Source organism: Anguilla rostrata, chromosome 11 (assembly GCF_018555375.3).
Source record: "Anguilla rostrata isolate EN2019 chromosome 11, ASM1855537v3, whole genome shotgun sequence".
NCBI lineage: Eukaryota > Metazoa > Chordata > Actinopteri > Anguilliformes > Anguillidae > Anguilla > Anguilla rostrata.
In genome coordinates, this window is record NC_057943.1 from 15,892,535 (window position 1) to 15,906,208 (window position 13,674).

The following is a 13,674-nucleotide window of genomic DNA, read 5'->3' on the forward strand; positions in this document are numbered from 1 at the left end:
CACAAATATTTAAGTTACCTTTAACTAGAGATTCCGTAGGTGTAGTTATTCTGAATTGCAATGTTACTGAGTCCAGGTTTGTGGGGTGGAGGGGAACACAAGAGGCTCAGAGCCATGTAAGGAGTTTTATATTAATAATGGGGGTGTCCAAAAACTATGGTGATTCTACAACTTTTAACCAGGGCTGAGTCATATTTTAAACAGAATGTGACTGACAGAATCTGAAATGCTGTGTGAGGTCAGGGCTAGTCGGTGTTTCTGTGCAATTCCCTTCCAACCCAGTTTGTTCCTGATCATTTTTACACCAACTCTTTTTGTTCAAATGTACAACTGGGTCCCAAGAAGTAACAAGCCAGGCTTCAGCACAGTTGCGCTTAAAATGGCTACTCTTCTTTTGTGTCCTGCCACATTCTCATAATTTCAATTGGCAAAATAATTTCAAAGAAATTAAACTTCCAAGGCAGGAATCAGCACCGAAGGCAGAGTTTCTCAGTGATGTATAGGTGCAGATGTTTCATAAAAAAGAAACAAAAGTTCAGTCTTGAGTTTTAATCACCACAAACTTAAATCACCACAATATTACTGCAGTGGTTCTTTGTTGGTACACAGTGTGGAAAACATCTTTGGGTCATCAGAGAGTGTCTTGAAGCGTTGAAAGGTGGAGAGATCTTGTCACTCATGAATGTGTGGGGACCTGCTACCTGTCACACTGTGAAGGGGGTGGGGTGGGAGGACCCAATGTGCAGATGAAACAGGCCAGACAGTGCCTCCACCACAGTGGCAGTCAGCGCGAACCTCCCAAAACTGACCCAGTGAACCGTTTGTCCTGGCCACGCCTACCTCCCCACCCCTGCCGCCGTTCAAATAGCCTCTCATCGTCTCCTGCAGCTGCTCTGTCAGGGTCTGTGCAGTGTTCCGTATATTCCCTTTAGTGAAGGCTGCCCAGGCGTGAGAGTGGCAGTCACATTACCATCCAGCAGACATGACAAACAAGGCTCAGCCGTGTTGCCTTAAAACAAACAGTCTTATCCATCTCTAAATCCAGTAAGTGCCCAGTAAGGTGCGACAGTTATTGAAATAACTCATGCGTCCAAGGATCAACATTATACAATATAACAGTTTCAAAGTTACGTGTCTTTTCTGTACAATGCCGTAGATTTCTCCTGTCAACTTGTTGCTTATATCCAGCGGTTCAGGTTAATAAACTGAACAAAAAAAGTAAAATAAATAAATAAATGCATTATGAAGCCCAGAATTCTGGGAGGGCAGCAAGAGAAAGAGAGTTACTCCATCGATCAGTGTTCACAAACCACACATGCCCTGCGTTGCAGTCTTCTGAAGTGATCAGACATACAGGAAAAGGTAGACTGCAGCTAATACTCCATTTATCACATGATTCCATATAGCCCTTGTGCAGCACCACCCAATCACTGCAATAAATACAACATTTCACACAAAGTCATAGAGTCTGGCTGATGGGGCCTGGAGGGCAATGCAAGAGTGCACTTAATAAGCAGGCCTGAATGCCACAGATGTTGCAGAGGGGCTCATGGGTGATGAAGTCTAGCAGTAGTTCAAAATACTTCATTCCCAGGACTCCAATTCCCATTTAACCAATCTCTAATCTCTCTATTGAACAAAATATAGGAGTAATCTACACCAGCGATTGGCAATATCCATCCTCTCAGCTGAATAATCTTAAGTCAATTGCTGAACATCTGCCTTAATTAATTGTTGTCATTGTCAGGGCAAGCAATCACCTCACCTGGTGTTCTTGGAAGAAAATTGATTGATAATTGAATGGCAATCCTAAAACCTGCAGGATTAGCACATTACTCAACACCACCTTCCTGAGATCCTGAAATTTACACAAACCACATCCGGAAGTTTCTCTCAAAAGGGTTTTTCTTTTTTTTTTGGAAAATGAAAACCTAAAAATGTAGTCTAATGAAAAAAACACATTTAAAAATTTTATATTGTACACTTGATAAAATAGAATGTGCTGTGAATTTGGAAGTATGCTGGTATACAGCTGATGTTTCCCTTTTTCACAAGTGACATTCATCATAGTATGAAACAAATCCCATATGCTCTGTATCCAGCTTTTCAGATCAGGCTTGTATGAGGACAATTGGAAGTTATTACCTTTATGTACATTCTTAGTGCAGTTCCATACTTAGAGATCTATTTCATGCCCTATGTAATGTCATTGTGGCCATTGCTCCCCTCTCTCCTAACCACCATAACACCCTAAACCTAAGGGGACACCACTGTCCAGTCTTACCACCCACCCTACCCCCTACATGTGCTAGTAACAGTGACATCATGCATTGATGGCATTGGCCACATCTGTGAAGACGAGCCGACTGGGCCTCTGTGCTGTCCCTTGACTGGGCATCAGTGTCTATGGGTCAGAAATAGAGACAGAGGGAGAAAGAAAGGAAGGGAGAGAGAGGGGGGCAGGAAGGTACGTTAGTTAAGTGACCAAAGAATTGCTGTTCCTGAGTTTATGCACTGCTACGTGTTCTTTATGCACCCTGTTATGCTTCCGTTCTTCTTATAATGCAATTATTTCTCTCTTTATTCTAAAAAGGCCCAACACTTTTCCTGTGGTTTAACATTTCCTCCCTTCTCGTTCCTCCAAAATATCTTTCCTACAGTCCTCAAGATCGCGTGCTTGAGCAGCTTTTGTTTTTCATAGTTGAGACTATGACTATGAGTTATAACTCCATTATATTATCTTGTTCTCTCATTCTTAACTGTAAGAAAAGCCCATTTTCCAGGATATAATACAATGAAAGCACATAAACCAATGGGTCGGATTGTAAAGTGGAGGTAAAAAAAAAAAAAAAAACAAATACAGGAGGTGACATCACCGCACCGAGTTGCATGTGTGTTAGACATGGGAGAATGAGAGGAAGGTAAGCAGTGGATTGAGTCTGCAGTGAAGACAGCAATGGCTTGGAACAATGGTCAGATATCACCACAGATACATTACCTTTTCAGTTCAAACTGCTATGGCATCTTGTGAAAACAATGGCTTTTACAAAAAAAAGACAAAAAAGAGAATGAAAAGTAAATAAATCAACAAATAAATGCAGTGGTATTTAAACTTGGTCCTGACAACCCTCTGCGTATACTGGTTTTTGTTCTAACCACAACTGCAGCCCCAGAATTTTAACAAGCTGTTAATTCTTTTTTTTTTAAATCAGGTGCTTTTCATGATGAGGGGGGATTATGTACCCTCTTAAGCCATATTATGTCAGAAATAGCTATGCCTGCCATGAAGAAGTCTCATGTTCACATTATGCTTGTTGTGCTATATTGCAAACAACTGCATAAAACGAGGTGACAAAATTATTTTACTGATCAAGTTAAAGACCGAGCTGAATCCGTAGGGCCCTAATTGATGAAGATGTGGACACCTGGTCATTATGTCTAACCATATGGTAGATAAAGAAGAATTTAAACACAGAGTAAATGTTACCAAGCCAAACCTCCATTGTGTTATTAAGTTGAAGGAAAAAAAAAAGATTTACTTAAACATGTGTTTGACAACATAATTAGGAGCCTGTTTATTCCCCTCAGTCCTGAATTAGAATTTGTTGTTACCTCTATTTATACAATTCTTTGCAATATATCACCATGTGAACATGGGACTTTTAGCTTAATAACATGCATAGCTATTTCTGATATAATATGGCTTAAGATGGTAAGTAATTTATCTAAACATGAAAAGCATCTAATTAAGAATAACTGACAGCTTGTTAAAATTACAATTGTGATTGGAATGCACACCAGCATGCACAGAGATTCCCTGGTACTGAATTTCAACACCACTGAATAAATGGATGCTTTGGTGGCCACTTCTCTCTGAATTGATACTGAAATGTAAAGCTATTGCAGGATCATTGTTGGCCAGAGCAGTTTGTCAGTCAGTATCAGTGTTTTCAGTATCAGCGTTGGTGTTGCGTAGTATCAGTGAATGTTAACGAGCGTGTACAGGTCAGTTTGTGTGTTTGTCAGAGACCATTTGAGAGGGAATAACCTTGGCATTGGCTCCGGTGCCAGCACCCTCACGGCCATGGTCTAGCAGCTCCTGCTCCAGCTCGTCCTGCTCCTCAGCCGGGTCAAAGTTATACATGGGCATGAGCTGGTGCCTCAGCTTCTCCAGCCTGAGTCAGACATTAGCACAGCCAAGGGTCAGAGGTTGGCAAGGCAGCAGAGCAGTAGTGGTTTAGTTATTTTAGATCTATAGTTGATCTTCTGAGCATCGTTTCTGGAAGTTATGTGGTTTCTAGGTGGCTTTTTAACCTGAGCACTTGTGATCTGTATTCAAAATTACAGACAACTTAATTTCAAATGGACAGTTCATTTTGAGAAACATAAAAAATAAATAATTCACGTGCTGCTGCTTCTCTAAAATATATCTTATAAAGACATTACCCTAAAGTCATTCTTTTGTAAAAACTTTGGGAAAACAAAGTACTAGTGGATGGATGATTGATAGTTTGAATGGACAACAAAACAATATTTTCTCACCTCTTCCTTTTCCTGATATATAGCATCTAAAAATAAAAGAGTGACAACTGTCATAACACAGCTTCATCTTATTAAAATATCTAGACATGCATTCACAATATTAAACACATCAGACATTGATTCAGCACATATTTAGCAGGATCAAGGCAACCTAATTTGCTATTTGTATTCAACATTGGAGCTGATTTGTTTGCAATCTGAAAAAAAAACTCTGGTATTATAGATTAATGGAGTATGTAGTCTTGGAGTGAGAGGAGGTGTTGTGCCATGTGTAGACAGACAGCAAGTATACACAAAAGACTGACAGAAAAGCAGAGGTGCACACCATAACCACAGCCAGGCCGATAACAGTGATGATGCCAAAGGGCACGAGGACCATGCCCATCCCGGACCCCGCCGTTTCCATATCTGGCAGCTTTGTGGAGTTGAAAGTGGTGTCATTCGTCACCATGGCAACGGACATGGTTATGGTGGTGGTCTGGGCAGTGCTGTTGTCACGACCATCGCCAGTCACCGTAGCGCCTGGGAAAAAGACGGCTGTGGGGATGGGGCTGGAGAAGTTGGCCTCTGTCGTGCTTAGAGACATCTTTCCCTCTCAGGTGGGGCGCTGAAGTTCGTGATGGGCTCACTCTGTGGTGCCGTTTGTGTTTATTGCTGTAACTGAGGTCTGATGAAGCATTGTGAACTCCATAGACAACAGTCACAAAACAGCCCCTGAAAGACATGATAATAATGTTGCAAATATCAGGGCTCACACCAGGAATCAGTACTCAGCCTCAGGAATACCTCTCCTGTACATTACACTGGCCTTAAAAAAAGACACATTTAAGTATCATCACATCTCATAGTGCTGCTGATGGAAGCACTAACAGCAACCCTTCCTTATTGTTCAGATGAGGGCTTACATTTGTCATCATAGTACATTAAATGTGCATTCACCTTGACTAGTATCCAGTATTTTACAATTTGCTGGAATTACTTTATTGTGAATGGAGGCTAAAGCCTAAGATTTTGCTGCTTTCTTTGCTGGATGTACTGTAATGCATTCATGAATTTCTGAGATAAAATAAAAAAGTAAAAAACACACATTTCAATTTCCTACTCTTTCATCATAATATATATATATATATATATATATATATATATTGCTTCCTGATTCTTGTTAATTGTTAATTCCAGTACCCTCACTTACATTAATATGCAAACATGATAAATCTTTAAAACCACAACTTTTAAGGGGTAAAATATATATTTTATATATGTATTTTTTAAAATATATTGTATGTTTCTGATGGTTCAATTAATTTTCACATCCTTTTGAACCTCTGAACATGGGTCCTTTTGCATTTCCATTCCTGTTCTATCTGTTGACCTTGAATCCAATACCTACACCTACCAAATATGCACACTACTGCTGCCTTTGCTAAAAGCTTGTTACAGGGCTGACTTAGTGCTTAGTACTAGAGCTGGTACTTTCTCAAAGTGTCCACAGAAAAGCCACAAAATACAACAAAATCACTGACATAAAGACTAATCATCTCATCATGGTATCCATAACCATTTACTACCTTCTCTCTCTCACTTTACTCTAACACAGAACACAGACAATAGTGCTTATGCAAGCAAGCCACAGATCAATGGGAACTTTACTTTTCCTCTTTCATTTCCTCCTGAGAGAGAACCATCATAAATCTAGCAAGGGGGGAATGTGTAAAGCTTTCACAGCAAAATCCTCGGCTGCAGCTTCCAGGCAAGAGACAGGGCTAATGGCGTCGCTGGTACTGCACACCAGGGCTAGGAGACTGTGCTGTTACAATACTGAATATTACCACCCTGACACACAGAAGAGTAAACTACCACAACTCTGACTGTACACAGTGCTGTATTATACATCTAATTGGAGACCAGGAGTTATTATATTCCTGCATGCTTCAGTATTGTAGCTTGACTACTGGAAAGAGAATAGCCAGAGCCTGTACTAGAGCCCTGTGCCAAAAGCATTGTTTGACTTGCACTGTTTCATCAGCAGATTCTGAAATGAAACATATACTTCATCCTTCCTTTCGGGAAGGATGTTTAAGTTTCAAACAAGAAGAAGACTCAAAACCTCTTTCTTTAGTAAAAACATTTTGCAAGATGACTATGACAACACAAACTATGTGCTGTTCTGCTCTGGGAATGAGCGGGCATGCTGATATTGGTTCTAGGAAAGACCGACATCTGATCTCATGTTTTCAGAAAAATAAATATAAACTGCAATTATGATCAAATAAAACAAGGACAAGAAAAACTGTGTGTCTCTGCAAAGTCTGAGGGTTGTGTTTTGGTGTGTCTTTGGGGAGATGTCGAAACGGTGTACAGCTAAGAAGAGAAAAAGAGGAAGTGACCACATAAGCACCTGTATCCTTCTGCTTCGGAAGTCAGGGGACAAGCAGAGCAGGCTCGGGGTCTGTGAAAAGGGAGGGGTCGCTCTGTGTGTGTGTGTGTGTGTGTGTAAGGGACAACATGAAGGGAAGAGCAACTGAAAGGTGGTTACAGGAAAACCGCTTCCTTCCTACTGGTCTGACAGTCCACACACTCAGCCCTGACAGTTGCTTTGGATGGAGGCAATGTCTGAGTGAAGCAGTTGAGGTCACATAACAAGAGGGGGGTTGGTGAGCATGACTGTAATGTGGGGGGGGGGGGGGGGTATAGCAGTTTGCTGGATGGCTGATATACCAACATGTGACAGATGATGTGTTTGATATATTCTTCTGAATCTTTTGCCTTCCCATTGTATTAAAAAAGATCTCTGAGAAATGGTGCGAGAGGTGTTTGGGTAGCCTCACCTCACCTCAGAAGCAAATCAATCACATTTCAGATATTTTTTTGGTACATCGGACAAAGGGCATTGTAATTTGGTCTTTGAGCTGTAGATACTCTTTATTATATTATGCTCCTGAAGGATGGGTGAAGTCAGAAGCCTGGGGATATGCATCCTTAGGATCCTCACAGTGGGGTCCCACAGTAATATCCCAGAGTTGCTGTGCTTTCAGATATCCTGCATTATCATGTTAATGAAGATGCATCATGAAAGCAGCATTTACCCTGTGCTGATCAGAGCTTAGGTTATACAGAATTAGTGTATATACAGACTGTATCAGAAAATCACTATTTCACAGATTACCCCACACATTACAGGAACCATAGTCCTCCAATATTTTAACCATATGATTATGGTCCTAAATAGTCATCACAACTGGCTTGTCATATTTGTGTGCCATGTATTAAAATATGCATTTTTATTATTTGTTTTAGGAGTGTAAGGTAAAAAAAAAATGTTTGAATCTATTTTCAGGTCCTACCACCCTCCCCCGCCTGTCCATCCACTTTCTCCCCCCACGCTCCACTCATCTTCCCGTTTACGTTAGCTGCGGCTTGAGAGCGCCGTTCTCTCCCTGTGGCAGAGTGACACCGACGATGCCAGCAGCTTAGCCGTGGGTGGTGCGGGCAGGATGTGGGCGCCACACTCATCACCGCACACATACAGTACCAAGGAAAGGGGATTGCAAGAGATACCAAGAAACGAAGCCTGGCAGCATGAAAGCATTTCCACTCAAACACGCACAAATGCATCCGTCCTTTCACACACGCACAAGAACGATTACGCACAAGTTTGCGCTATCTTACACATGTACATGCAATGACAAATGCACAAATGCACTCTCTTACATGTGCAAAAACAAACACATAAATGCAGCCTCATACACACAAACATGTAGAGATACAAAAACACACACATGCAGGTGTACACACAAACATGCCAACATATACATACACTACCACACAAACACAGACACATACACACACATACACACACATGCACACATGCGCATACACACACATGCAATTGGAAACACACATAAACTCAAACACACATGCTCACAGCATACACACATTTGTACCCAGATATGTCCACATACACAAATACACACAAACACACACACACACAAACACACTTAACCCTGTACATATAAACATGCTGGGAACTGATGAGCTGTTTTTCCCAACTACAATGGTACATTTACACTATCTAGACCCCTACTACCAGCCCAGAGTACACTGAGTTAATGAGCTACTAGTATGGACTTTGCTCTTGAACGGCACAGCAAAAAAAAATGGAGCTAGTTTGGGGCCTTAAGCTGCATTGGGCCTGCAGCTGCTGTGCAGCTGTCCTCTCCAGTGACACTGTGGAAAGGTGATGGACGCTGCCACCTCAAGCATGCGACTGAAGCGAGCTCATGTGTGTGTTTAACGCTCCCGTGCTCTTTATTCCTGCTGCGCCTGCTCATGTAAAGCAATAGTACCTTTCTATCTCTTTTCACACGATAACATCATGAACGCAGGCAGTTACTTCACAGATCTAACGCACAGAGCCTACAATGCCTTGCAATCGACTGATTTGTTTGTTTTTGTTTGGTTTCATCGCAAGACGAACATGACATTTCAGTGGTAGCCGGGCGTAACTTATTTTTGACGGTGGCTCTTATCTCTTGATCATGAATCAGTGTCATCAGATGCAACATTTCACAACTGCCAGAAGTCAGTAATGACATCAAAAACTGACAGTGATGCAGACTTCTATCGGCGTCAAACGTATCTGTTAGTGCTATATACAAGATGGATGTCACACGACATATTACATAATGTTTCCTCTCTGTTGACTGACTGGCTGCAAACAATTGCAAAGAGGAACGGGCAGCACATCAGCACATAGCACTCACATGCTAATGGTCTCTGGGGTGTTTTAAAGCAAGTAGGAATGTTTCTCCATACAAAATCTCAAACAGTGATTGAGCCAGTATTATGCTGTTGTCAATTTCTGGGTTACAAAGAAGAGCAGATGGACTAAAATGACATCAGGGAACCTTCGGCCATCAGGCAGTGAAGACAAAAACAAAGCTCTGCTACTGCACAGGATGGCCCGCCTGCTTAATGAGAAACATGTGCACTCTCTCAGCCAATCAGAAAAGAGGGCCTGTTGAAGCCTGTCGCTGCTCCAATCAAAAACCAATGCAAATCAAAGAAATCCACCCAAAATTCTTCCCCTGATGAAATAATCATGGTTATAGTCAGCTTTGAATATGTTGCACTTAGCTACCCTTCTCAGACTCTGCAGAGGTTTCGTAACCCAGTCATTTTATAGTGCTGAGCTCCAGTGAGTGTGCTAATGCTCAGAATAGATTTTACGAGTCCAAACACTGTAGACATAATCTCATGCAGAAGTGACAGAGGATCGCCTCCCCAGCCCAGTAAAGTATGCACTCACCCTCCGTCTCTAGCTGAGTGCCGCGTTGTAGGTGTAGAGAGGGGGGGAGCAAGATGTAGAGGGTCTCCTTCTTTTCTTTCTCTCACTCTATCCCTCTCTCCCCCTATGCTCTCTCTTTCCCCCTCTATTCGCCTTCCTTCCTTGTTCTCCTCCTCAGCTGTGACTCTTGGCTACTCAGTAGAAATGCTGTAGCCCCACAGAGATGCAGTCGGTTGGGAAAACAAACATAATCCTTGTAATTATTTTCTTCCTTTCCGTTCTCTCTCTCCCTCTCTCCCTCTCTCGCTCTCTAGCTCTCTCTGTCTGTCTCTCCTTCCCTCAATCCGCTCCTTGTAAAAAAATTACAGCAGCTCCAAGGATGCTGCAACCGGAGATCTGTGTTCCAAGATCCAGCTCCCTCCCCAGCCAGTTTCATTGGTTAGCTGGGTTATAATCTCCAGGCCTGGTTGGCTTAGATATGCTGTCTGTCAGGATTTTCAGGGATGGAGACAGGCTTTAATGGTTCAGCACACCAGATGCTGTCAGTACTTGGTTCTTGATTGTATCCGGGTGGCTGCCCCTGGGAAATTAACCCTTTGATCTCCAACCCCCCTTTTCCACTAGCATATAACAGGCATTTGTGAAAGAAGAAATGTCTCTTTGTGCTGGGAGCTGGGCCGAGTGTTTTATAGCTGACCTTTTTCTAAAGGCAGGCACTTCAACGCAACAACTACTGACCGCCTGTATTTGTCTCTCAAAGGCAAATTCCTCGGTGCATGAAACATATGTTGTTGTAAGCCTGGTAAATTTTTGTAAGAAAAACTAGGTCATGGACATTACCATAATGTTTGCTCTTGACTCTTACATGGAAAAACAAACAGCATAATTGAAGATGCAGAATTAATTCCAATTCATTAATTCCAAAATTCACTGTCACACAGGCCAAACTTCATTCCAAATTAACCTGCAATGTTTGGAGAAAAAAAATAAAAATAGACTGTCTGGTGGGAAATACTGCCAATAAAACTATTAGAATTGTAAGGGCCACCATTGCAATGTTTGCTGTACATATGAAAACAAGTAATTTCCCAGGTTACATTTTTTTCAATCCATGTCATCATGCACAGATGAACTGTAGGCAATATAGCATATTTTTAAAAACTACAATAAAGTTAGGTTATTCAAGGAACAGCTCCGGATGTCCTTGAAGATCTTTCTTTGCAGCCATGTGTCCAACCGTTTCAGCCTCCTCACCTGTAGAAAGTGCCCATGTGATACTCTTCTCTCCTTCTAAAATGAGCATCTTCCATGAAGTAACAGAGAAATTTACCACATCCTCTGATTTTTTTTTGTCCCTTTGTGAATTTGAATGACAGTTATTAACTGTCATGTTTGCATTATTAACAATGATAAAGTTAATTAAGTTATGGTACAAAAAATGAAATGGCTACTTGGTTCTGAAAGCTAGGCTCCAAACATTCATATTTTACAATACAAGTCAATGTTTTATCATATTTTAAATAGCACTGTATATTACAAAACAGTTTAAAAATGTAGTCACACTTTTCATTTACCCCTCAGATCGATAGAAAATGCAGACGGCCAATATTTTATTATAGTTAACAGAAAGAAAGCAGCTGCTCTCCCAGCAGCTGAAGACAGGATGTACTGCAGATGTTGGGAGTAAAGAAAAATAAGCCAAAGATTCTGGCAAAAAAATTACAGTAGACAAAAGCAGTACCATCAAGTTCCTGCAGCCTCACTGTTTGAACATTTATTCCTCAACTGTCTACCTCAGGATTTTGATTTGTGATTTTGGTTGAAGAGCGTTTTCGTGTGGTGAACAATATGATACCTACATACGTGCCAGTGATTGTAGGCTTGTGTTTTTGTTTTTAACCACAGCACTCTATGAATTGCAACTATTTTCAAATGCGGCATAAATGCTGCTTTAATTATAGCATGCATTCATTGTAGTGCACATAATTTAACCTTCACCCACATTTTCATCATTCCACAGGAAAATACATCTGCATTTTTAATTGTATTTAAAAATCAGTAGAGCTTGCCTGTAGGTTTGCAAATAGCTTTCCAGAAATACAATAATGTATATCTTCCAAAATTATTTGGGAAATAGATCACGTTTTAAGTCTATATAACTATATTGCTTATTTTCTATAAAAAAAACCTTCATTTTCCCAGTAGCACACATTCTTGGGGGTTGTGTTTCACCAAAGTAATGATATTTGGAAAAATTCTTTCAAAATACAGGCAGTATTTTATGGAAGTTTTTGAAAATACTGAAAATTTTTCAAATGTACATTTTCCAAATTTGATTGATTAACAAAGTGTTCTTCAAGTCAAAAGCATTTGTCTGGACCACTGTAATTGGAAATGCTTTGTTGACATCAAAAATAGCATTTTCATATCACATGCTTACATACTTATGTATTGGAGCCAGGTGTGCTTGACGGGTTCAGGATTCTCTCACCACTGAAGATGTACAACAGAGCTTTTCTTAGCTCTCTCAGTTTTCAGTACGTCAGTAAAATGCAAATGTAATACACAGTGGTAAAATGCTAAATTATCAGGCACCCTATGTTCTAAGATACTCATAGTAGTCAGATAACTGAGATATATAAAATGTATCCCGTTCCATTGACATTGGGTAAGACTACACGCGTTCCTTCGCCACTCAGATACTTCCGCTGCATGGTTTGAGAGGGGTTTCTAGTGGATTTCTTACAGTTGGTGACCTTGACGCGATAAGTTTTGGTTTCTTGCTGTTGGTGACCTCGACACACCGTTTGGTGTATCTGGGGGTTTCTTACAGCTGTAACACTACTGCAACATCATTCCTCAATGCCATACTGTCTCAATATCTCAGGTTAGCTTAGTTGTAATGAGAGTGCACCTCATACTGTATGTGTCATATCTGACTGAACAACCACAAAGTAATATGTTATTAATCTTTTTCAGTTACATTGCCATTAATTATTGGATTTGTCTGCATGCAACAGGCAAAAAGAAAATTCTGATTTGTCTGCGTTTGTGTCGCTAGCATTTCTTGTTTCACACAGATGGGGGGCTTTATAGTACATTCAGAAATACTCTGCCTACTTCAAGGCTCACCTCTCACCTCTCACTATCCACTCTGTCAACCATTTTGTGTGCTATGCTTCTTTTTGCAGACTTGTTTGTTTAATTGGTTGTTCCAGTCTTTCTACAATCTGAAATTTAGTGATCCGAGCAAGAACTACTTTTGTGAATAGTGCCATCTAGTGTATTTAGTTTATGCAGTCATCACACGTCATCAGTCTTTTTAAAGAACTGCAGGCAAGGCCACAGTCTCACATTTCTTCCTTTTTGTGACTTTTATCAAACAACAATACTGGGACCAGCCTCTGTGTGAAAATGTAATTTGATTGATAGCCACTCTTCTAGATGTGGGTTTGCTGTTATTGGGTCTCCCAGGTCAGTATAACCATTAGATGACACCTCTACAGTGCCGTGTAAAAGTATTTTTGCCCTCTTCCTGATTTCCCCTATTATTGCATATTTGTCACACTGAATGGTTTCAGATCTTTAGACAAAAGGAAATATTAGACAATGGGAAACTGAGTAAGCACAAAACACATTTTAAAATGGTAAAGAAAAGTAATTGCCGCCTTAGACTTAATGAATGTTCTCTTTACCCACCAAAACTCTTACAGAAGTGGCATTATTATTTATTGGGAATCGTTTTCAAAATCATAAAAATAAGTAAATTAGAAATGTAAAATAAAATTCAGAATTACACCAACAAAAAAATTCAGATGAGAGATGCGAAATTAGAATTTACTGTC

General features: G+C 40.6%; 1 protein-coding gene across 2 annotated transcripts; it reads right to left on the reverse strand.

The window, feature by feature from the left end:
* Positions 1–534: 534 nt before the first annotated feature.
* Positions 535–10,257, reverse strand: si:ch211-161c3.5 (uncharacterized protein C3orf18 homolog). Of its 2 annotated transcripts, XM_064298233.1 has the most exons (6): positions 9,851–10,257; positions 4,868–5,256; positions 4,543–4,568; positions 4,049–4,175; positions 2,999–3,040; positions 535–2,404 (listed from the first exon to the last, which is right to left on the reverse strand). In XM_064298233.1, the coding sequence occupies exons 2-5, from the start codon at positions 5,126–5,128 to the stop codon at positions 3,008–3,010; spliced, it is 447 nt and encodes a 148-aa protein (XP_064154303.1). In that variant the 5' UTR covers positions 5,129–5,256; positions 9,851–10,257; the 3' UTR covers positions 535–2,404; positions 2,999–3,007. The 2 variants fall into 2 exon arrangements, with proteins under 2 accessions (XP_064154303.1, XP_064154302.1); XM_064298232.1 differs by lacking the exon at positions 2,999–3,040 and having other exon boundaries at positions 9,851–10,255.
* Positions 10,258–13,674: the final 3,417 nt, after the last annotated feature.